Source organism: Leptodactylus fuscus, chromosome 1 (assembly GCF_031893055.1).
Source record: "Leptodactylus fuscus isolate aLepFus1 chromosome 1, aLepFus1.hap2, whole genome shotgun sequence".
NCBI classification, from domain to species: domain Eukaryota; kingdom Metazoa; phylum Chordata; class Amphibia; order Anura; family Leptodactylidae; genus Leptodactylus; species Leptodactylus fuscus.
In genome coordinates this window covers 303,130,222-303,154,679 of record NC_134265.1, presented here as the reverse complement: position 1 = coordinate 303,154,679, position 24,458 = coordinate 303,130,222, and the positions used below count along the sequence as shown (strand labels likewise).

At 42.5% G+C, this 24,458-nt stretch overlaps 1 protein-coding gene across 1 annotated transcript in view; it reads right to left on the bottom strand.

The window, feature by feature from the left end:
- WWC2 (WW and C2 domain containing 2) overlaps nt 1-24,458 on the bottom strand; it is a 127,526-nt gene that overhangs the window by 50,727 nt on the left and 52,341 nt on the right. The window contains exons 2-3 of the mRNA XM_075258659.1: nt 23,598-23,707; nt 1,611-1,814 (exon numbers count right to left, since the gene is read on the bottom strand). Of these exons, the coding sequence (XP_075114760.1) occupies nt 1,611-1,814; nt 23,598-23,707 (314 nt within the window). The remainder of the gene's footprint in view (nt 1-1,610; nt 1,815-23,597; nt 23,708-24,458) is intronic.

The window sequence follows — 24,458 nt, the reverse complement described above, 5'->3', positions numbered from 1 at the left end:
ACGCAGTAAAAATTTGTATCCCCTCCCACCTTCCCTGACGCTTTTTTTTGCACCAATAACTGTGCAGGGGAGGTGGGACAGGAAGCAGGAAAACGTAGGGATCGAAAAAAAATAGGAAAAAGTCATTGGCTGGCTAAATCAGGTGACCTCGGATTTATAAGAATAGTGGCAGCCATATTCGTGTCAGATGCGGTTTGGTGAGATAGGGAGAGATATTGTGATCAGGGTCAGAGAAAGAGATTTTAGCTTCTGCTAGGCAGGAAAATTCTTAATCTACAGCTCTTTTCAGAGCTACACTGCAGGAACAGTGTATATACTCAACCTGCCAAAGTTTCACAAAAGCTCAAAAGAATAAAGCTTCGTACTGTCACCTGCACACATCTGTCAATGAGTCAGGGTGGCATAAAGGGACGGGGACGTAGAAATCCAGCTGGAGTTCCAGGCCACAGTCCAGCTACTGGAGAGGGGCAGCCAACAGTGCCCCTCGTCATTAGCACAAAGGGACGGGGACGTGGAAATCCAGCTGGGGATCCACGCCACAGTAGCTTGACTGTGGATCCAATTAGCTACTGGAGAGGGGCAGCCAGCAGTGCCACAACGTCAAGCAGGGTGCAGGGTACCCCGCTGACGAGGCCCGGCACCAGGAACCAATGTTACAGTGGATAGCAGATATTGTGGACCCGCAACCAGCATGTCCCGTCAACAGTACTGACAAGACACAGTTCCATGTGTCTGTGCCAGGTCATCAGGAATTAGGCGCCACTTTCCTGTGCCCTTGCACCAAGGTGCAAATCTGATTCATCAAATCCCCTACACCATATCTGTGGTTAAAGTTTGTTTGTTTTGTTTTTTTAATTTTTCAGGGTAAACTACACATTAAAAAATAAATAAATAAATCTAAAAATGGAGACTTATGAAATTGTTTAAAAGAGTTCTGTGTCTAGCATTCAGTTCTGGAATGAGCCATCTCAGGGAGATAAACGTCTCATCACTGGGGATCCAACCTCATGAGAACAAGTACACCAGAATGCACCATGTAAATGGAACAATGGTGATCACGTGTGACTACCACTCCATTCTCTTCTATGGAGCTGATGCAATTGCAATCTCTAAGTAGCTGTACAATAGAAGACTATGGAGCGGTGGTCTACCATGTACACTACAGCATCATTCACACACAACACAGTGGAATTTGCAGAAGCCCCTTTCACCTGACTGAAGTGGGGCCCATTGGTCATCCCCAAACCGTTATATTCTAGTCTGTGGCTATGGAATAAACGTCTATGGGGAAAACCCCTTTAAATCTCCCATACACAATTAATAGCTGGACTTTAGGTAAATTTAGATGAAGCAAAGTACTGTGCAATACGGCTACATAGGTTTTCCTTGTATTATTCAGATATTATTCTTCCCACTATTATACTGATACGTGGTGGTCATTACAGGCCGACAACAGAATGTCTGTCATGACAAAAGTTAAATACTGATAAGCTGAATAGGGGTGAAACCTGTTTAGCTACATACCACCAGATGAGCATTTTTGTCTCTATCTGTAGGTTGCAAATCTGGTTACATAAGAAGTCTTTAGAGCCACCACTCAAAATACTTACGGCTAGTACGTGAACTAGATTTTTCTTTATAAGCATCGTTGAGTCTCACATATTCATCTAGGGCAAGTGCCAACCGCTGCTCCTTGATGTGGTAGAGCTCCTTCTGAGTGCTTAGAGCATCTTGTGCCACCATTAGGTAGTCCTTCAGCATGCGCTCCTGTTCTTTCCTCCATAACTTACGAGGGTCCTCTATCTGTGTGGTTTCTAACACAAAACACAGAAAATTGAATTAGGCCATAAAATAATTTATAAACAGAATTTCTTGATTCTAAGATTCTAATTGATTAAGGCAGAAAAGGACACACACACACACATATATATTACACACATACGCACATGTATCACACACACAATATATATATATATATATATATATATATATATATATATATATATATATATATTACACACACACACAGATCAAAAGCTACAGTCCACTGTTCATCACAATTTCCGAAAATGGGAAGAGCAGAGACCAAGGAGGGACAGGCCCAGGACACTTCGTCCTGACATGTTTACTATAAGGTCAGGCTTACATCTGAGGCAGAGTCTCTGTCTGCCGCAGAATCCACAGGAGAATGGTGGAGCATGAAGTCCTGCACAGAGGACTTTTAGTATAAAAACAGCGGAAACCCGAAAAACCGGTTATAGTCTATGGGGTCGGCAGGTAACTGCTGTTTTAACGAACAGGCTCCCTATGATTCGGGTTCCCAGGCAAGCCTGAATGATAGATAGCTCAGCGCATGTGTGAGTCAAGCCTAATTCACACACAGAAAGCTGGTATACATTATATCTGAAACGTATGCCAGTTCCTGACAGTGTAGACTTCAATTCTGGAGCATTTGTGACGCGTGAAAAGGCCGAAGCCTCTTACTAACCGAGGAGCATCTCACACCAGCCGGAGATTCATACCAGTGTTGTACTCTCAATCATTCAGGTCTACTGGGGGCCCTGAACAATGGAGAGACTGATTGATAAAACAATGGTTACATTCGGACAGCTTTGACTGTAATGGGCTCCGCCATTTTCTAACTGAAAACAGCAGAGAGAAAAGTCCTCCATGCAGGACTTTTCTCTCTGCTGATTTATGGTGGTTTCTATGATGGAGTCTCCATCGCAGATGTGAACCTAAAGACTAGCGAAAATGGTAGTATATCTCTGCCCCCTCCAGACTATTAAACCAGCCTTACAAAGCAAATTTGTAGCATACCGGCTATCAAAAATTAAATATACTTGTTCATACATTACAGACAGATCTACAAAAATTTATATAATTACACAAAAACCTCCATTTCAGCCATAGCTTGCAAGCATTGTTTTAAGTGCACAAGTCCTTATAAGTCCACAATAGTGGATATAAAATGATGAATTCTATGACATTACAATTTCCATCCTATTTCTTAAGCAATAAACAAAAATCAGCTAATACGTCAAGATAGTAACAATTTTAGTATTCAGCAAGCCGTCTCTGCTATGTGTTTCCCTATAGAACAAGATAAAGAATGCCTCAGGGCTCCACAAAATATTCGTCCCTATTACGGGTCCATGCAGAGGTCTAATGATTTACACTAGAATACTGGAGCGGCTTTATAAGCCTTTGACAATAAAGACAGTAATCACAAGCCGCATCATGTGTGTTAAATAAAAACGGCTGCACAAAGGCGGTGGAGACATTGAAGAGATAGCTGGTAATTTTCTAGGGAATATAAATTTCCATACATTAGCTATAGGATTCATCCGTTCTGTAACCTTCTGATACTGCCCTAACTATCAACTACTACCAGTAACCAGGATTTACTATTTGAAGCATAAAGTTAGGAGAAAACACCACATTTAATCTGGACCCAAATTATAAAGTAATCTGAGACAGAGTCCAACATTCCCAAGTCATTGCAATACATGAGAATTGGTTGTGTTGGCAAGTCTAAAACCTGATGATATTGTCAAAACTAGAGGCTTGGACCTACAGCATTAATGGAATTTGCTGCAGTGCTGTAGATATTTTATATAGACTGTATGGGTGTCACTCAAAAGCATTGGGGAGGTGAGCTTCAGCACATTGTATAGGTCAGGGGAAGGAAGGGAACACATTTTTTGACATGCTTTTGGAGAGTTTCCACTGCAAAATGCAAATAATACAGCTTGTCATATGACACTTTCAGGAAAACCTCTCCGACCTGTGGGCCATCTTCACCAAAAAAAACCATGAATCCCTTTATCTATACAGTCAGCATTAATGATAGAGAAAGAGAAATGGTTAAATAGAAAAATCGACATCACCAACCTACCAACCTAATTCATATCATTACAGCACCTTAACAATCTTAGGGTATGTTCAAATGACAAAGTTTAGTAGCTGAAAAATATGGAGCCATTTGTAAGGAGAAGTCAGCTTATGAAGTCTAGGCACTTTCTTGGTGCTATATTGTAAGCCGATGGCTGGTCAGACAATGGAGGGGGTGTACATCTCACCCAGACTATTCAGGTGGGCGAGATGAAAAACTCCAGAAAGGCCGATTCTCAGCAGATAACTTTTGTCTGCTGAGCGTTATTTCAAGTTCTATTGGGCTGGATTTTTAGGAATGGCAGGTAGGTTGGTAGTGGGACCTGTCATTCCATCCCCCTCCAGTCCACACTTTGGGGATGTTCCAGCAGCGACTCAGCTGCAGAGAGTCTGCTCATCAAGGGAGGCTTAAGAAGCCAGCTCCAGCAGCAGACTGTGGGAAGAGCTTGGCTGGAGAGCCAACAGAGGTCATATTTTTGGAGCTGTGTCCTGAGTGATTCTACTGGCTTTTGGATTTCTGTTATTCTAGGTGAGGTAACCTATTCTATGTTTAGTTAGAGCCTAGCCGGGCAGGTATTTATTTTTGTATTGTTTCCTTTTGTTGCTGCACTACCTTTTTGAGTGAAAATAAAACTCTACCTTTGTTTTGGTCTAAAGAATCTGGACTTTTGGTGAATATGCCACCCCACCTAGCATCCCCAGACGATATATATATATATATATATATATATATATAGATATATATATATATATATATATATATATATATATATATATATATATATATATATATATACACACACACACACACACACACTCACCGGCCACTTTATTAGGTACACCTGTCCAACTGCTCGTTAACACTTAATTTCTAATCAGCCAATCACATGGCGGCAACTCAGTGCATTTAGGCATGTAGACATGGTCAAGACAATCTCCTGCAGTTCAAACCGAGCATCAGTATGGGGAAGAAAGGTTATTTCACTGCCTTTGAACGTGGCATGGTTGTTGGTGCCAGAAGGGCTGGTCTGAGTATTTCAGAAACTGCTGATCTACTGATATTTTCACGCACAACCATCTCTAGGGTTTACAGAGAATGGTCCGAAAAAGAAAAAACATCCAGTGAGCGGCAGTTCTGTGGGCGGAAATGCTTTGTTGATGCCAGAGGTCAGAGGAGAATGGCCAGACTGGTTCGAGCTGATAGAAAGGCAACAGTGACTCAAATAGCCACCCATTACAACCAAGGTAGCCAGAAGAGCATCTCTGAACGCACAGTACGTCGAACTTTGAGGCAGATGGGCTACAGCAGCAGAAGACCACACTGGGTGCCACTCCTTTCAGCTAAGAACAGGAAACTGAGGCTACAATTTGCACAAGCTCATCGAAATTGGACAATTGAAGATTGGAAAAACGTTGCCTGGTCTGATGAGTCTCGATTTCTGCTGCGACATTCGGATGGTAGGGTCAGAATTTGGCGTCAACAACATGAAAGCATGGATCCATCCTGCCTTGTATCAACGGTTCAGGCTGGTGGTGGTGGTGTCATGGTGTGGGGAATATTTTCTTGGCACTCTTTGGGCCCCTTGGTACCAATTGAGCATCGTTGCAACGCCAAAGCCTACCTGAGTATTGTTGCTGACCATGTCCATCCCTTTATGACCACAATGTACCCAACATCTGATGGCTACTTTCAGCAGGATAATGCGCCATGTCATAAAGCTGGAATCATCTCAGACTGGTTTCTTGAACATGACAATGAGTTCACTGTACTCCAATGGCCTCCACAGTCACCAGATCTCAATCCAATAGAGCATCTTTGGGATGTGGTGGAACGGGAGATTCGCATCATGGATGTGCAGCCGACAAATCTGCGGCAACTGTGTGATGCCATCATGTCAATATGGACCAAAATCTCTGAGGAATGCTTCCAGCACCTTGTTGAATCTATGCCACGAAGAATTGAGGCAGTTCTGAAGGCAAAAGGGGGTCCAACCCGTTATTAGCATGGTGTACCTAATAAAGTGGCCGGTGAGTGTGTGTGTATATATATATATATATATATATATATATATATATATATATATATATATATATACACACACACACACACACACACACACACACACACACACAAGAAAACAAGTGGTTTTGGGTAAAATCAACTTTTAAAACACCTTGGGGACAATTTATTAAACAACTAAAGATCTGTGGGGATTTGACACCAGGACCAGTGGATCAGAAAGTTGAACCAGCAGTGACACTCCCTGAGCACCCCTTCCACTTCTCAGGCCTTGTCACTTCATATTCGGCAAATGGCAAAGTCACAATCAAGTGAATGGGCTACTGTAAAATATAAATAGTGAAGAGGCTGCAGCACTCACATGAACACTATAGCTTCTTCTAACAGCTGATCAGCGAGGTTTTAGTGTCAGACCTCTGACGATCTTTAATTAGCTATCTTTTAAATTTATTCAATTGCAATTCTCTTCCTTTTCCTGATGAAGTTCAAGGAGGTACTATAAACTGGTCACCATGAGGCACTAACTTCACAAGCTAAAAAAACAAACTTGTATTACAGGTTTCTAGGAATCCATTGCATTTCATGCTGTAGAAAAGTCAATATTTTCACACTTCTGCGGCTTTACATCTCTGCGGAATGTCCACTGCGCTGTTTACTAAAATAAACAGGGACCTATTTTACATTCATTCAGATGATATTTTAGTCACTTAACAAAAGAAACAGTCATTTCAGGTGACTTCAGAATAATCTGCCCTGTGTGTACATGAATTGTAACTCTATTATGACCATTATATGACTTGCATATTACATTTATCAGCTGTTTTACCCTTTGCAGGCTCCCAGCTAAGCTATTGTCTCTACTGAAAAACAGCAACAGCAGTGTGGAAGATATTATAGAGAAATACTGAACTGTACTGTGTTGGATCCAATCCTCAGAGGAGGTAGTAGTAAGCTAGAAGCAGCAGCGTGGAAGATGTTATAGAGAAATACTGAACTGTACTGTTGTGGATCCAATCCTGAGAGGAGGTAGTAGTAAGCTAGAAGCAGCAGCATGGAAGACATTATAGAGAAATACTGAACAATTGTTTTACCCTCTGCAGGCTCCCAGGCTGTCATTTTTCCTTAAGCTATTGTCTCTACTGGATACTACTCACCCAAATCTCACATATGAAAAAACAGCAACAGCAACATGGAAGATATTATAGAGAAGTACCGAATAATAATGTTGTGGATTGAATCCTGAAATGCACTAAAAGTGAGCTAGAAGCAGCAGCATAGAAGACATTATAGAAAAATACTGAACTGTATTGTTGTGAATCCAATCCTGAGAGGAGGTAGTAGTAAGCTACAAGCAGCAGCGTGGAAGATATTATAGAGAAGTACTGAACTATACTGTTGTGGATCCAATACTGAGAGGAGGTAGTAGTACGCTAGAAGCAGCAGCGTGGAAGACATTATAGAGAAATACTGAACTGTACTATTGTGAAGCCAATCCTGATAGGAGGTAGTAGTAAGCTAGAAGCAGCAGCATGGAAGATATTATAGAGAACTACTGAACTGTATTGATGTGTATCCAAACCTGAGCGAAGGTAGTAGTAAGCAAGAAGCAGCAGCGTGGAAGATACTATAGAGAAATACTGAGCTGTACTGTTGGGGATCCAATCCTGACATGAGGCAATAGAGATCTCAAAGCAGCACAACTGTCACTCAGCAGCTGCTCCTTCCTCTTCCCAGTATATATTTGTGGGCAGATGATCTAACCTGATTTCTTAGTAAGGCTACATGCACATAAACATTGCTGTGCGGTAATGTGTCAGTTTCTCATGGACGCTCACATGACACTCAACTATAACGCCAGCCCTTCTGACAGTACAGAGATACTGGTGCCGAAACTAATGGCACAAATCTCTCTGCAACCGGGGCACATACCAGAAAAGCTGACGCGACACACACGATCAGCTTTATAGCAGTATATAACAAGTAGCAGACATTCACTTAAAGGCTATCTCACATAGCAAATTGCCAAGAATTGCCCATTCAAATCAAGGGAGGTCTATGTAATGTAATGCAGGACAGGACCTCCTTGGTCACCATTCTCTGTTTTAGGATCTTTATACCTTGGCCAGAATAGACAATACTAACCATGAATTTTCGTGGCATAGGAAATGGATTTTCTAACCCTTTTAACTAAGAGCATCTACTGTAATCCCAGATCTTGTTTGACCTGTCAGTAGCAGCCATGTGCAATATGCAAAATACAATTTTGACTGGCATCCATGGCAGCTCTGCAGAAACTGACTATTATAGTACATGGTCAATGGATAAAGGACATTCCTAGTCTGTTTCTGTTTGCATCAACAACTCAATTACTGACAAGAATCACAGATGATGTCTTCACCCAAGTCAAGTCAATAAGGGCAGTTCCTGTAAAGCCCATCCCTAACTCTAAACCATAGGTATGCTAGAAATGAAATGTATACCAACCGGCTTACAACTTATACACTAACCATGCCCTAACACGGCACAGGAACAGCCTCTGCACCACAGTAGGGAAGCCGGCCAGGTCAGCGGTATCCAAACAATAAATCATATTAGATACACTGGAGCACATGATGGTCTATACTTATAAGACATAGAGCTAGCATTTAAGAAACGTGAACAGGTTATACATAGCTCCCAACCGTCCTGGATTCCACGGGATAGTCCCAGTTTTACACTCCTGTCCCGTGGTCCCACATGGCTTACTGCATGTCCCGCTCTGCGCCTGAAGTGTTTTGTTTATTAATAAACATTCCCTGGACCACCACCCACTCTTATAACAGTTAATAAGGTTGTACCTGGAATAAGAGCAGGTGGTGATCAGGGGAAAGCTTCACTACTGTACTCAGAAGGACCTGTGTGACATCAGACGGTCACATCACTAGATGTCACACAGGTCCTAGATGTGAGATGCAGGGTGGGCTGTGTGGGGGAGATGTGGGTTAAAGGGTGTACTGTGGGGGGGATGTGGGATGCAAGGTTGACTGTGGGGAGAGAGATGTGGGTTGCAGTGTGTACTGTGTGTGGGGGAAATGTGGTGTGCTTGGGTTTACTATGAGGGGAGAGCTGTGGCATGCAGGGTGTACCCAATGAGAAATGGGTGGGAATGAGCGGAGTTAATTTAGAAGTGGGTGGGGCTAAATTTGTCACGGCCCGCCCACATTTTTCCCCTCTTTCTATCCTTTAAAAGTTGGGAGGTATGGGTTATATGTTCATAAAACACTGCACTAGGGCGATTGTAGGACATAACACAGCAGGTATGAGGTATACAAGTAGTATTCTATATACCAAACTGAATGTAGCGCTTTTTCTCCATGAACATTTGAGCCTTCATTGCTGAAATATTAATTTATGTCATAATATGTGAATGACCAGTCAGGGGCACAGAGAGCAACGCTTGCTTATAGTACTACACCCACACTGCTTGAGAACACAGGGCCAGGTGAGGCTTCAGCACAGGGATATAAGAGCAGTATAGGGCATAGTGGTTTGGGGCAACAGAGTCATCCTCGGTGCTCCAGACTGTTCATTTGCATACTGTAAAATAATTGTCGGCAACTGAAAACACTAATTTTTATTTGGAAAAAGGTGTTCCATTCAGGTGAGCCTGACCTATTTAAGTGCCGGTTTCATAAGCTTCACCCCGGTGGCAGACTCCCTTGAACATACTGTATACTGTATGCCTCAATATAAAATCTCATTGTAGCTTCATGTATGTTTTCATGTATCAGATTTGACATAGGATCGGAAGCAGGAATCCTAGACTGATGCACTGATTTTTGCACATGTGCAAGTTGATATGCCATGTATTCACAAGAAGAATATGCTCATTAAATAGGGGTCAATTAACATGGGGCTTATTCACAATACCAGAAGAGTAACTTAAAAACCCTGTGCCCCAGTGCAAAATCTATACTGAGATTGCTACCTACTTTGTACCATTTTGAATAGTGACACATTTTAAGGACTTTTGGAGTTCTCCTGAAGGTCCATGACCTGGTAGTGACAGCTACCTCTGCATCCCCTATAGCTATGCCCCTGCACAGAACCAGAAGTTCACTTTACATTATGCATACCGTCCAAGACCACTTTTCGGTGCAATGATGGGAAGTAATTTTAATGAATTTTCATAGTATTCAGCTGAGAACATCAGTAAATATACTTAATCATGTATCTTGCATCATTCTCCAGTTCTCTGATGGGCCAGTCCAAAATTGTTCACGCTCTTATCCTGACTTATAGGCTATAGTTAGTTTCATGTGGCACAGTTCAGGCCAGAAAACTCGGCTTGCCTAGACTTACCAGGCCAAACCCAGCTTAGCCGAACTGAACTCAGTAGGCTAATTCAGTTGACCCTCGTTCAAGTTTAAAGGGATTCAATAATTTCTCCCTAACACATAGGAATAGCCTTAAGAAAGGCTATTCTTCTCCTACCTTTACCACAGACATGGCAGAGCCGACTGGGGTTTTTCAGCCCTTAAATAGTTATGGAATGGAGATTCCATACTAGACGTTGCTACTTTTCTGTTATCCATGAAGGAGTGGTACACTCAGGATTGTTCTGACTATTTGGGGGTGGGGGGATCCTAGGGGCTGAGATTGCTAGCAATCATACATTTACTTTACACCAAAACATGGCACCAGTCGGGAAGACTGGTAAAAGTATCACAATACCAAAGAGAACATAGCCAAAGCAGCACAGCCAATGTCCTGCATAAGGGTACAAGGGACATCTGCAGTGTTTCACACTGGCCCAAGGCATCTATGCCATCTCTGACAACCAACCTGAACCAGAATTAGCAGGGAGATTTAGGTGTGAAGAAGGAAATATATTTTGGTAACTGTAGAACCATCTTGCATTCAAGACCTTTGCTTATGAATAACTATACCCAATGTATTACTGGTATACATACATTACGGTCAATGGATGTACTCCAACTTAAAGATTCTCTGCAACTCGTAAATTAAGAGATAAGATAAGATAATCCTTTAATAGTCCCACCTTGGGGAAATTTCAGCACTTGCAAATGATGATAGGATTACAACCGTAACACCTTTTTGGACTAATCCATATAAAACATAAAACACATTGTGTGACTACATGACTGTTTTCTTTCTGAAAAGTGTACTAGGTAAACAAGTAAAAGTTCAATGGATGTGTTTTGATAAGGAGACGGGAGCAGAGAAGCAAACATATACCTACAGCACATCATATGTCAAGTTATCTGCAATATGCAGAATGCACTAAATCAACTTGTGATAAAGATGTCATGTACCTCGCAGGAGACCGCATTCCAGCAGTTCCACAGATAGGAGAAAGCTGAAAAATTCCACAACCAAGTTTGACATTTTTACCCTATCAAATATATTAAAATGAGAGTTTATATACCATATATCTGTCTATCTTATAAAAACGAATTTCTGTCTGTCTGTTCTTTATGCGCGACCAAACGACCGTACCGATCTTCACCAAATTTGGCACACAGATACTTCAGATGTCCAGGAAGGTTTAAGATGAGAACCTAACTCAATCGGACATACCGTTATGGAGATACAGCTTTACCAAGACCCTGACCCCCCATTAGCCAAAACAAACCTGCAAGTCTTTCGCTCATATTCCAACTGCAATACACACTGCACATGTACAATCCAACACTGATAACCAAGCTGAGATACACGCATCAGAGGATTAGATACACAGGTCAGCACACAATATCATATGTCAAAGGATTAGATATGCACGTCTGCACAAAGTAACACACGCTGGAGGATAGATATGCGCCACTGCACACAATACCACACACAACGGAGGATTGGATACGCACCACTGCACACAATACCATGCAGGAGGATTAGATACGCACATCTGCACACAGTTCCACACGCCACAGGATTAGATATGCGCTACTGCACACAATTCCACATGCCGGAGGATTAGATATGCGCCTCTTCACACAGTACCATACGCCGGCCGGAGGATTAGATACGCACATCTGCACACAATACCACACGCCAAAGGATTAGATATGCACAACTGCACACAATATGTATATCTATACACAATTATACATGCCGCAGGATTAGATACGCACGTCTTTACACAATACCACATGCTGCAGGATTTGATACACATGTCTGCACAGAGTTCCACATGCCGCAGGATTAGATACGCCCATCTGCGCACAGTTCCACACGCTGGAGGATTAGATACGCACGTCTTTACACAATACCACACAATGGAAGATTAGATATGCACTACTGCACACAATACAACACGGGGAGGGTTAGATATGCATGTCAGCATACAGCACCACATGCCGGAGGTTTAGATATGTACTTCTATACACAGTTACACGTTGCTGCAGGATTAGATACGCACGTCTGTGCACAGTTCCACATGCCGGAGGATTAGATACGTACGTCTTTACACAATACCACATGATGGAAGATTAGATACGCACCAATGTACACAATACCACACGCCAAAAGAATTAGATACACGCTATTGCACACAATACCACACAGGGAAGGTTAGATACACGTGTCCGCACACAGTACCACACGCCAAAGGATTAGATATGCGTGTTTGCACACAATAACTCACGCTGGAAGATTAGATACACAAGTCAGCACACAGTACCACATGCCGGAGGATTAAATACGCATGTCTGCACACAGTACCACAAGCCGGAGGATTAGATACGCGTGTATGCACAAAGTACCAAGCGCCAGAGGATTAGATACACACATCTTCACACAATTCCAAACGCTAGAGGATTAGATACGCACCACTGCACACAATACCACACGCCGGAAGATTAGATACACGGCTCTGCACAGAGTACCACATATTAGAGTTTTACTCCAGGTTTCCATAGCAACCCAGCCATTTTTCTTCACTGCTTTATGCCAGCATTAAAGGGGCAGGGTGCTGTGGATGACACTGTTACTCAAGGTCACATACACACAGCTTTACTCCAGGTCTCCATAACAACCGATCGCAGGTTTTTCACGAATATCCAAAATGAGATGCTTATAGACACACACACAAACGATATGCAAAATACACTAGTGCAAAACTGGACAATTCTTATGGGGCCACTACACAAATAAAAAATGAAATATACTCGTGCGAAGCCGGGTCCTCCTGCTAGTTATACATAAAAACATGTTTATAAGTTTGCTTTATGGATAATGTAAAACTCTTGGAATCCTTAGGGTACAACGGTAATTTCATGTGGGAACACTACATTTTATTTCTCTGCAGGTACCGCCATAAGAAAACATCCAAGGTCTCTCCTTTAAATGGAATGTAAAAATCTATGGTTACCAACTTTATAGATCAACAGTCATTTAAACAAGGGTGTTCTTAGATACTCTATATGAGAATCTATGTAAAACCTTTCCTATTATACTGTAGTTCAGCCATTTGTGCTCTACAATTCAACTTGCCAACATTGTCTGCTATGTTACAGATACAGTGACACAGCAGTTAAGTCATGGTCACTACCTCAGCAAACTTACTTCCTCACATTACATTTATCCCACAGCCAGCTCAGTTGAACTAATCCCTATGTGCAGGTTTGCAATTCCGTCTGATACAGAGTTTACTGGCCTGAATCCGGCGATGTGAAACAGTCCTTGCCTGCAGAGGCTGCTGTAATTACAGGAGCTTATGAAATATATCAACTTATTTGCAAAAACAATATATCCAAAATTTGAAGTGATGACATAGTGAGGTAGCCTGACATGTCTAGTAAAATGCTGGGATATCTGATCACATTATAGTCCATGAAGTCAGTCTGGCACCATTGGTATCTGTACTATAACTGATCCAATGTTTTAGTCATAGTAACTGTTCTATAACTGTGCACAACAATCCTACTAATTGTTTGTGAGTTTGGATGTTTGTTCCTCAATCACAGCCAAATCGCTGAACGTATTTGGCTGAGATTGCACACATACCTGGATGGTGACCGGGAAGGAGACATAGGCTACTTCATAGGCCGCTCCATCCCCCGACATCACGACCGCTACCGGAGAACGTATGGTCCTGCTACGCTGCAGGACCTAAGATGACGTCATCCCCGGCTTCAGCAGGGCTCCGATAGGTCTGCCTGCATCCTGTGGGCGGTGCAATGGATGAAGTGCCAGCCGAAAAACATGGTGGCGGCTCACCGCTCCGGCTCAACACTGACATGCAGGCTCCGGGCACAACGCTGCATACCCACAGCTGCGGAGTGAAGTGGACACGCGGCCTCACTCACTGTGTGTGAGTAACCACGGGGGACTGTAGTGTTCGGTGCCGGGGGCTGCGGTATAGGACTTTCGGGCCCGAGGGGGTCGGGCAGGAGGGGAGGGGGCCGCAAGACAGTGCTTTGAATAGGACTTTGGACACGCAGGGGGTCGCGCAGGAGGCCACGCAACAGTAGTTTGGGGAGACAGAGGGGTGCCCAGGGCCTCCTTATCAGGGATGCTGCGGGGGTAGAGTTTGGAGGTGTGCATGGGAGGAGAGGGCTGCACTACAGGGGTTTGGGTGGGCCAGAGCCACGCGGGCCAGTGGTCATGAGTTACATACAGGTATCTGAACAAAGTACCACGTGCTGAAAGATTACATACGCGCATCTGCACACAGTACCACACACCAGAGATATAAAAACCCACAGGTCAGCACACAATATCACACGCCAGAGCATTACATACGCACGTCTGCACACAGTACCACACGCCGGAGGGATTGCATACACACCAATGGACACAGTACCACACGCTGTAGGATTGGAAAAGGATTAGATACGCGCGTCTGCACACAGTTCCACATGCCAGAGGATTACATACACGCGGTTGCACAAAGTACCACACACCAGAAGATTACATACGCACATCTGCACACAGTACCACAAGCCGGGGGATTACATAGACACGTCTTAACACAATACCAGACGCCAGAGGATTAGATACGTACGTCTGCACACAGTTCCACATGCAGCAGGATTACATACACCCCACTGCACACAGTTACACATGCCAGAAAGATTACATATGTGTATCTACACACACTTCCACATGCCAGAGGATTACATACGCGTGTCTGCATAAACTACCACACGCCAGAGGATTACATACCCAGGTTAGCACACAGTATCACACGCCAGAGGATTAGATGCATGCGTCTGCACAAACTTCCACATGCCAAAGGATTAGATACGCGCATCTGCACACAGTTCCACATGTCAGAGGATTAGATACACAGAACAGCACACAATACCACACGGCAGAGGATTAGATACGCGCCACTGCACACAGTTTCACATGCCGGAGGATTACATGCGCACCACTGCACACAATACCATACGCGGAACATTGAATACGCACCAATACACACAGTACCACATGCCGCGGGATTGGATATGCGCATATGCACACAGTTCCACACACCATAGGATTAAGCTACACAAGTCTGCACACAGTACCACATGCGGTAGGATTACATACGTGTGTCTGCACACAGTTCAACACGCCAGAGGATTAGATACTGTAGAATTCGATACGCGCCAATCTACCCAGTTACACACACTGCAGGATTAGATATGCGCATCTACACAAAATTCCACATGCCAAAAGATTACATACGCACGTCTGCACACAGTTTCAAATGGCAAAGGATTAGATACGTGCATCTGCACAAACTAACACACGGCAGAGGATTACATACACAGGTCAGCACACAGTATCACACCACAGAGGATTATATACATGCATCTACACACAGTTCCACATGACAAAGGATTACATATGCGCATCTGCACACCGTTCCACATGCCAGAGGATTACATACGCGCATCTGCCCAATTACCACACGCAAGAGGATTAGATACACAGGCCAGCACTTAGTATCACCAGCTAGAGAATTAGATATGCACGTCATCACACAGTACCACACGCCGTAGAATTAGATACAAACGTCTGCACACAGTACCACAATACCGAGGATTACATACACATGTCTAACACAATACCACACGCCAGAGAATTAGAAACGCACGTCTGCACACAGTACCACACGCCGGAGGGATTGCATACACACCAATGGACACAGTACCACACGCTGTAGGATTGGAAAAGGATTAGATACGCGCGTCTGCACACAGTTCCACATGCCAGAGGATTACATACACGCGGTTGCACAAAGTACCACACACCAGAAGATTACATACGCACATCTGCACACAGTACCACAAGCCGGGGGATTACATAGACACGTCTTAACACAATACCAGACGCCAGAGGATTAGATACGTACGTCTGCACACAGTTCCACATGCAGCAGGATTACATACACCCCACTGCACACAGTTACACATGCCAGAAAGATTACATATGTGTATCTACACACACTTCCACATGCCAGAGGATTACATACGCGTGTCTGCATAAACTACCACACGCCAGAGGATTACATACCCAGGTTAGCACACAGTATCACACGCCAGAGGATTAGATGCATGCGTCTGCACAAACTTCCACATGCCAAAGGATTAGATACGCGCATCTGCACACAGTTCCACATGTCAGAGGATTAGATACACAGAACAGCACACAATACCACACGGCAGAGGATTAGATACGCGCCACTGCACACAGTTTCACATGCCGGAGGATTACATGCGCACCACTGCACACAATACCATACGCGGAACATTGAATACGCACCAATACACACAGTACCACATGCCGCGGGATTGGATATGCGCATATGCACACAGTTCCACACACCATAGGATTAAGCTACACAAGTCTGCACACAGTACCACATGCGGTAGGATTACATACGTGTGTCTGCACACAGTTCAACACGCCAGAGGATTAGATACTGTAGAATTCGATACGCGCCAATCTACCCAGTTACACACACTGCAGGATTAGATATGCGCATCTACACAAAATTCCACATGCCAAAAGATTACATACGCACGTCTGCACACAGTTTCAAATGGCAAAGGATTAGATACGTGCATCTGCACAAACTAACACACGGCAGAGGATTACATACACAGGTCAGCACACAGTATCACACCACAGAGGATTATATACATGCATCTACACACAGTTCCACATGACAAAGGATTACATATGCGCATCTGCACACCGTTCCACATGCCAGAGGATTACATACGCGCATCTGCCCAATTACCACACGCAAGAGGATTAGATACACAGGCCAGCACTTAGTATCACCAGCTAGAGAATTAGATATGCACGTCATCACACAGTACCACACGCCGTAGAATTAGATACAAACGTCTGCACACAGTACCACAATACCGAGGATTACATACACATGTCTAACACAATACCACACGCCAGAGAATTAGAAACGCACGTCTGCACACAGTTCCACACGCTGCAGGATTACATATATGTGCGTCTGCACACAGTTCCACATGCCCAACAATTACATACGTGCCATATAGCTTCACTCCAGTTCTCCAAAACAACCAAACCCTGGTTTGTCACTAATATCTGAAATCAAATACATATGATCACATGATACTTATGGACACACACGCATACAATATACAAAATACACCAATTCACAAACTGGCCAATTGTTATGGGGCCACTACACAAACAAAATATGAAATATACCCGTGCGAAGCCGGGTCCTCTGCTAGTGAAAAATAAATATGCTAATGTGAACATACCCCTATAGTGAGTAAGGTCAATACTGGCTAGAATAAAACTGTACACAGGAATATGAACAGAATCATGAAAACAGACAGCAACTTTCAATAAAAATGCTAAAGTTCTGAAACTTTACAATGGATGTTAACTTCTGAATACAATACTGTTATGGCTTACATATATATCTTCGAATACAAAAGACGGTCCTTAAAATCAGGTTACTCTAGGCCAGTGATGGCGAACCTTTTAGAGACCAAGTTCCCAATCTGCAACTCAAAACCCACTAATTTATCACAAAGTGCCAACACACCAATTTAACCTTAATACTGTGTGGATCAACAATTGTAGACAATTACAGACCAGCAAAATACGGCCATGTGAATGGAGCTTCACAGAGATTTCAAACATCTTTATACTGCATTTGGTATAATTTTGAACAATTAATGTTCACCATTTACATTGTACAGATCTGTTTTATAGGACCGTGCAATGTTATTATGATCCTTAATATCACGTCTGCTATAAAAAAGATAGTGTGTGATATAAATAGTAAAGGGTCCCCACTCAGTCCAATCTGCTCTAAAGTAACCCACACACAGTACAATCTTCTCTACGTTGCTCCCCACACAGTACAATCTGCTCCACAGTGGCCACCACAGTATAGTCTGTCCCACAGATGGGTGCCCACAGAGACAGCTCTGAGTGCCACCTCTTGCACGCATGCCATAGGTTCGCCATCACGGCTCTAGGCTGGATGGCAGGGATCTTTTGATCACTAAATAAGTTAGCACATGAGAAGAGAAGCCAGCTTGTTTGTTCTGGTGTTATAGTAGCACCACATCATTTGTAACCCTATGAAGCGCAGGCCTGACACTTCAAACATTCTTGGTTCCAGCAGCAAAATATTAATTTCAGTTTTATTTTCTGTTATGAATAGAACATGAACCTATTCCTCAGTGCTGTACTGAGATCATCACATCAATTCCTGTACACAATGGCTCTCACAGTATAAATTCCCTAAGTCAGACATATAAACATAGTCCAATTACCCAAAAAGCCCATTAACCTATTAGCATATTTATGGAGTGTGAGAAGAAACCAAAGTACCTGGAGAAAATTCCTACAAACACAGAGGAAAATATGGTGTTCAGAAAAAAATACATTTTATCCTGCTGATCATGCTCAATGGGCAAAATATCAATCCCTCATTTCTAATCGTCTCTGTAACCCAAACCAAGCCCAAAAGCAAAAACTATCATGTCTTTTTGTGGGGTGGTATTAAAGGAAAACTCTGAATGATTCAGCAACAAAAAGTGCTGTAGAATTCCTGGAGAGAACACAAGGTTTCATATCCTACCCTACATCTCTACCATTTTAGCTGGTAGAAGGCTAGAAGGGCAAAGTTTAACAATCCTTGTGGCAACACGGTGGCTCAGTAGTTAGCACTGCAGCCTTACAGCGCTGGAGACCTGGGTTCAAATCCTGCCAGGAACAACATGTGCAAGGAGTTTGTACTTTCTCCCTGTGTTTCCGTGGATTTCCTGCCATACTCCAAAGACATACTGATAGGGAAATATGTACATTGTGATCTCTATATGAGGCTCACAATCTACATTAAGAAAAAAAAAAAAGTTTAGCGATCCTTGTGTCCGACTGCAGACAGGATGGCGGTGAGGCCCTTGCTGCAGCCAGTTGTCCAACAGACAAAGGATGAGGGAACATGGCTGATCTATTTGAACATATAAAGAAAAATTCTTTATAGATTTTTTTGTTGTTGTTTTAATTGCAATATGAAACTGAATATTATTTAAGATAAGAAGAAATTTGAAAAAGAGCAAAAGAAAATCTGCCATAAATTTCTTTTCTATTTTTTTCGTTTCTTTTATGCTTAGCGGTTCATTAAAAATAATCAGAATATATCATTGATCGGTGAACTTGGACCTCCATGTAATTAGTACAAAGAGGACCGGATGGCTGCTCCTCCAATCCTCATGCCCCATAACTTTGGGCTCAAAGATCTTTGGATCCTTAAGTCTGTCATCGGCTTTCTGATTGAAGTCAAGATTTTAAGCAGTCCAAGTGTACAGACCCACGCCCTGTACATCTTCTGACATGTGTTAATGACATGTCAGAAGATGATCAAAGGTGAACCTTTACTTTAAAGAATCTTAAAAAGCGAATCTTCGCTTTAATTCAGAGACAGGGAGACTTTCATCACATGAAGTCTAAAAAGTGAACAGTAGAATGCCACACTAAAAGAAAGCATGCTATCAGAAGGGTCTTTATAGGGCTACATAGTTCAAATCAATATCACAATGAGTTTATTTAGCCAAATTATAAAGCCAGGGCTCTCTCTGGCACACAACAATGCCAACTTGTTCGTGTCAAGTGCTCGCTCTTGAAACACTAATAAATGCCTGCACAATACAAAAAAAAAAAAAATCAATTACACCCTTTACAACTTTGCTGTGTATTTACAGCCCCTGCCAACAGCAGCTAGTAATGGGATTCATGTTATGCAAGATGGTTGTGTCACCATTTCTAAATGAAATAACCCATATTTACAACGATTTTAGCCTCTCTCATTACATAAAACATGATTAACTGCAGGGGACAGTAAATAAAACACCAGTTAAACCCCATTAACCTATTTTTAATGAATTCCATCTCATTTTATAAATATAAGCCTAACTGTAAATTACATTCTGGTTACATTTTTTTTCTTTGTTCTGTGAAGAAGTGACAAATGAGGGGTTGGCCTGCAAGGAATGCATATCTACAGACATGATAATGATCATGTAAACTTCACTATACCCATGCTATGTTCTATACAGCGTGACCTTGTAGATATTTTATGCTAATTCTTAGTGCAGTTTGAATTGTCATTCATAGGAATCTTTCTCCATACACATTAAGGTTCTATTCACATGTGCAATATATACCCATATTAACAGATACCACTAGTGCCTGATGTCCCCTAATAACTTACAAAGCAGTCTGTCAGATTTTGGCAAGGGAACCATTGGATGCATCACTATTTTTGCTGTTAAATATGAAGGAATGTATTTGAAACTGTTCCTGTAGCTATGAATAGATCACCTACAATATAAAAGAGCCATTACTAATCTAACAGCTGCTAGAGATGAGCGAACAGTGAAATATTCGAGATTCGATATTCATTTCGAGTAGAGCCTCAATATTCGACTACTCGATCGAATATCGAATCCCATTATAGTATATGGGAAAAAAATGCTCGTTTCAGGGGAAACCACTATTCAACTAAAGGAGAGTCACCAAGTCCACGAGTAGCAGGAGGAGTGTGTTTAGGAGGAGCGCTGTGCAGTTAAAGCGCATGGACCCCTTTATAGTCTATGAGATCCATGCACTTTAACTGCACAGCGCTTGCAGTTGCGCTGATAAAAAGTAAGCTCCCTCGTAACCGCAAGCTGCCAGCTCTCCCAACTAGCAAAGATGAGCCTGCGGCAAATCAACACTGGTTCTGCTGCAGGCTCGTCCTTGCTAGTCAGGAGAGCTGGCAGCTTGCTGTTAAGAGGGAGCTGACTTTTTTGTCATAGGAATGCATTGACCAGCGTTGATTGGCCAGTGTACAGCATTCTGCCAATCAACACTGGTTCTGCCGGAGGCTCGTCTTTGAGGTGGAGTCTTAGATGGGACCACAATGGAGACTGCTGTGGCCCGATCTTAGACTCCGCCTCTTCATAGACGAGCCTCCGGCAGAACCAGTGTTCATTGGCCGAATGCTGTACACTGGCCAATCAACGTTGGTCAATTCATTCCTATGAGAAAAAGTCAGCTCCCTCGTAACAGCAAGTTGCCAGCTCTCCTGACTAGCAAGCACGAGCCTGCTGCAGAACCAGCGTTGATTTGCCGAATGATATACAACATATAACATTCGGCCAATCAACGCTGGTTCTGAATTGAATATTTACTGTGAATAGCTAGTAGTATTCGATAGAGTACGAGTATTTCGAATACCGTAGTATTAGATCGAATACTACTCGCTCATCTATAATAGCTGCAAATTTGGATGCCAAAATTAAGTAAAATAGCTGGCGACATGGTTCCAAAAAAGCATAAAAATCTTTAATAGTCTAATGTTGCTCTTTGGAAGTTATTTTAGGGGGACTATAAAAACAAATGGGACAAGACTTAACTTTTTGGAGATCGAGTCCAGATTTCTCTGTGGTCAAACATTAAAATTCCCTATAATCTGTATTTTATCCCTTTTTGAGAGGTGTACTCCTCTACATCAGTTTCATGCATTCATCAACCCACGTTTCTGAAAGAGCCCTTAATACAAGAGAACGTTTCTAAAATATGCAAGTGCAAAATGTATCCATAATGAGCTATTCATGCAACTACAAGCATTATACTATTACACTGGTTACACATCGATGCTTTGGGAAAGCCTCCACTGCACGCTTTAGCCCCATTTTAGTGTCTATATTATCGCTGCCATATCTGGTTCTCCAGTAGTTTTACCGAACTGGACTTAGATCACCATAATGCTCTAGGTTAGGGTTTGTTTGTTTTTTTTTTTTTTGGGGGGGGGGGGTGTCTATGACCAGCCGCAATAATAATGTATAGAATCTCCCATAAAATAGAGAAGAAAAAAAAAAAGCTTCAAAAAATATAATAAAAAATAAAGTAAATAAAAGTTCTAGATCCCTCCTTTCCCTAGAATACATATAAAAGTTGAAAATGACTGTGAAACACAAACACATTAGGTATCCCTGTGTCTGAAAGTGCCCAGTCTACTGAATATAGGGTACCTGCAGTGCTCCTATTCCATCGGAAAGGGGTTAATAGGAGCACTGCAGATACCCTATATTCAGCAAGGCTGAAATCCAAGTGTGTGTGTGGGGGGGGACCCAGTCCTCAAGCTCAGGCAAGGGGCAGACAGACAACCAAAACACCCCCTCTCCTTCCCCAGCAACTACTGCACCCAAAAACTCCGACCATTTTAATTTTTGAAATTTTCCAGTAGCTGCTGTATTTCCCTCCCTCGGCTTATACTCGAGTCAATAAGTTTTCCCAGTTTTTTTTGTGGTAAAATTAGGGGCCTCGGCTTATATTCGGGTCGGCTTATACTCGAGTATATACGGTAGTTTAAAAAACGTGCAGTCTCTTAAATACTCTCTTACTTGTCTTGATCAGATGCCAATAAATAGAAACATGAATTCGGGAACGTTCTCAATGTATGGCATTTGTAAGAAACCCAGCCATGATTTCCTTATTGTTGCCAGATTATCTTCTCATACACAGAGTGCAAAATAGTGTACATAGTGTTCACAATAAAGAAATCAGAGCTGGGTTTCTGACAAGTACAGGACCTTGGAAAGTTACTGCACTGATGGTCATATCCAATGGCAACTGATCAATACAACAGACTGTCACCAGTGCAAAAATGTTTGGAGTTTAATGGTCTACAAGTTTTAGGGTTAGTTCACACTTTGGCCGTCCGCGCGGGTTTTGACACAGAGAGAGAGAGAGACGCGAAAAGCGTCTCTCTGGTCAAAACCCGCCTGCCGCGACCATCACGGTCGCGGTTTTCCCCTCCTATGTTGGCTCAAATGAATGAGCCGACATAGCAGGGTGCTGCCGCTAGGCGGAAGCCACGGTCCAGCGCACCGCGGTTTCCGCCTGAAGATAGGACATGTCGCTTCTTTTCTCCGCTAGCAGCAGCCCTCCGCTAGTGGAAAAAAGAAGCCCAGCGGTCTGCATAGACCACCATTGTAAAGAAGCGAAATCCGCAAGACTGAACAGACACCTGTGGGAGACAGCCTGGGACAGTCAAGTATGCTTTATTTAGTCAGTTTGAACACCTTTTCGGCCACCAGATGGTTGTCCAATTCCTGGACAACCCCTTTAAATGTTTTTAAGTTTGTGAGACTTCCTTTAAATCAATAACAATAATTGAAAAAGAGGAGACACTTACTATTAATATGATTAATATAGTAAACTCCAATTTGTGGATCATAGCAAGATTCCCATCCCCATGGCAGCTCATTACCAACACAGTCTGCAAAGGACAGCGGCTTTGTTAACCTGCAAAAAACATAGGATATTCAATTTATTAAGAGACATAAATTGATGAAAAGAGAACACTGAGCATGTATGTACTTGTGCGAACTTCACCTATGTTCTCCAGTTACCTCCTATGGTCATGCTGACTGGTTTCTTATAACACAATTCCTGGTAACCAGATGAAAACATTCAGTATGCCATTGTGGAATATGCTGGCGACAGACATTTTTTTGTCAGAGTGGCTCAAAAATAAATAATGTAAATAAATGTATATAGTAATACTCAGCTCACCAATCCCCCACTTCGGTTCTGACACTAACTGGGTCCCCACTTGTCTTGATTTGACAAACCGGAAAAGCCCGCTCCCCCAACCTATGGAAGTAGTAGTGACCCATTACATCCACTTTTTGGCTAAGCAGGACAAAGTGGACTGGTCCTGGAAGTTTAGACCAGCAGGGAGCCTGTATACTTTGGCAGGAAATCAATAAGGTAGCTTTTTAAAAAAAAATTTAGCCATTAAAGAATTTGTCCCATGGGAGAAAGTTTTTGGCAAAGACATAATAAATCAATCTATATAATTACTCGACACGTAGAGGCAACTAATTGGAAACATCAGTTTTATTGTATAGTCTAACATGTAAATGTATATTTTTTTCTTTATATTTTCTAGCGGATGTAATTTGTATAATAAATCTTCATGAAGAATTGCAATTGTCAAGTCGGGGAAACAAGCTCATTCTTATTGCAGCTCTTTGTGCTGAGGAGTGATTGG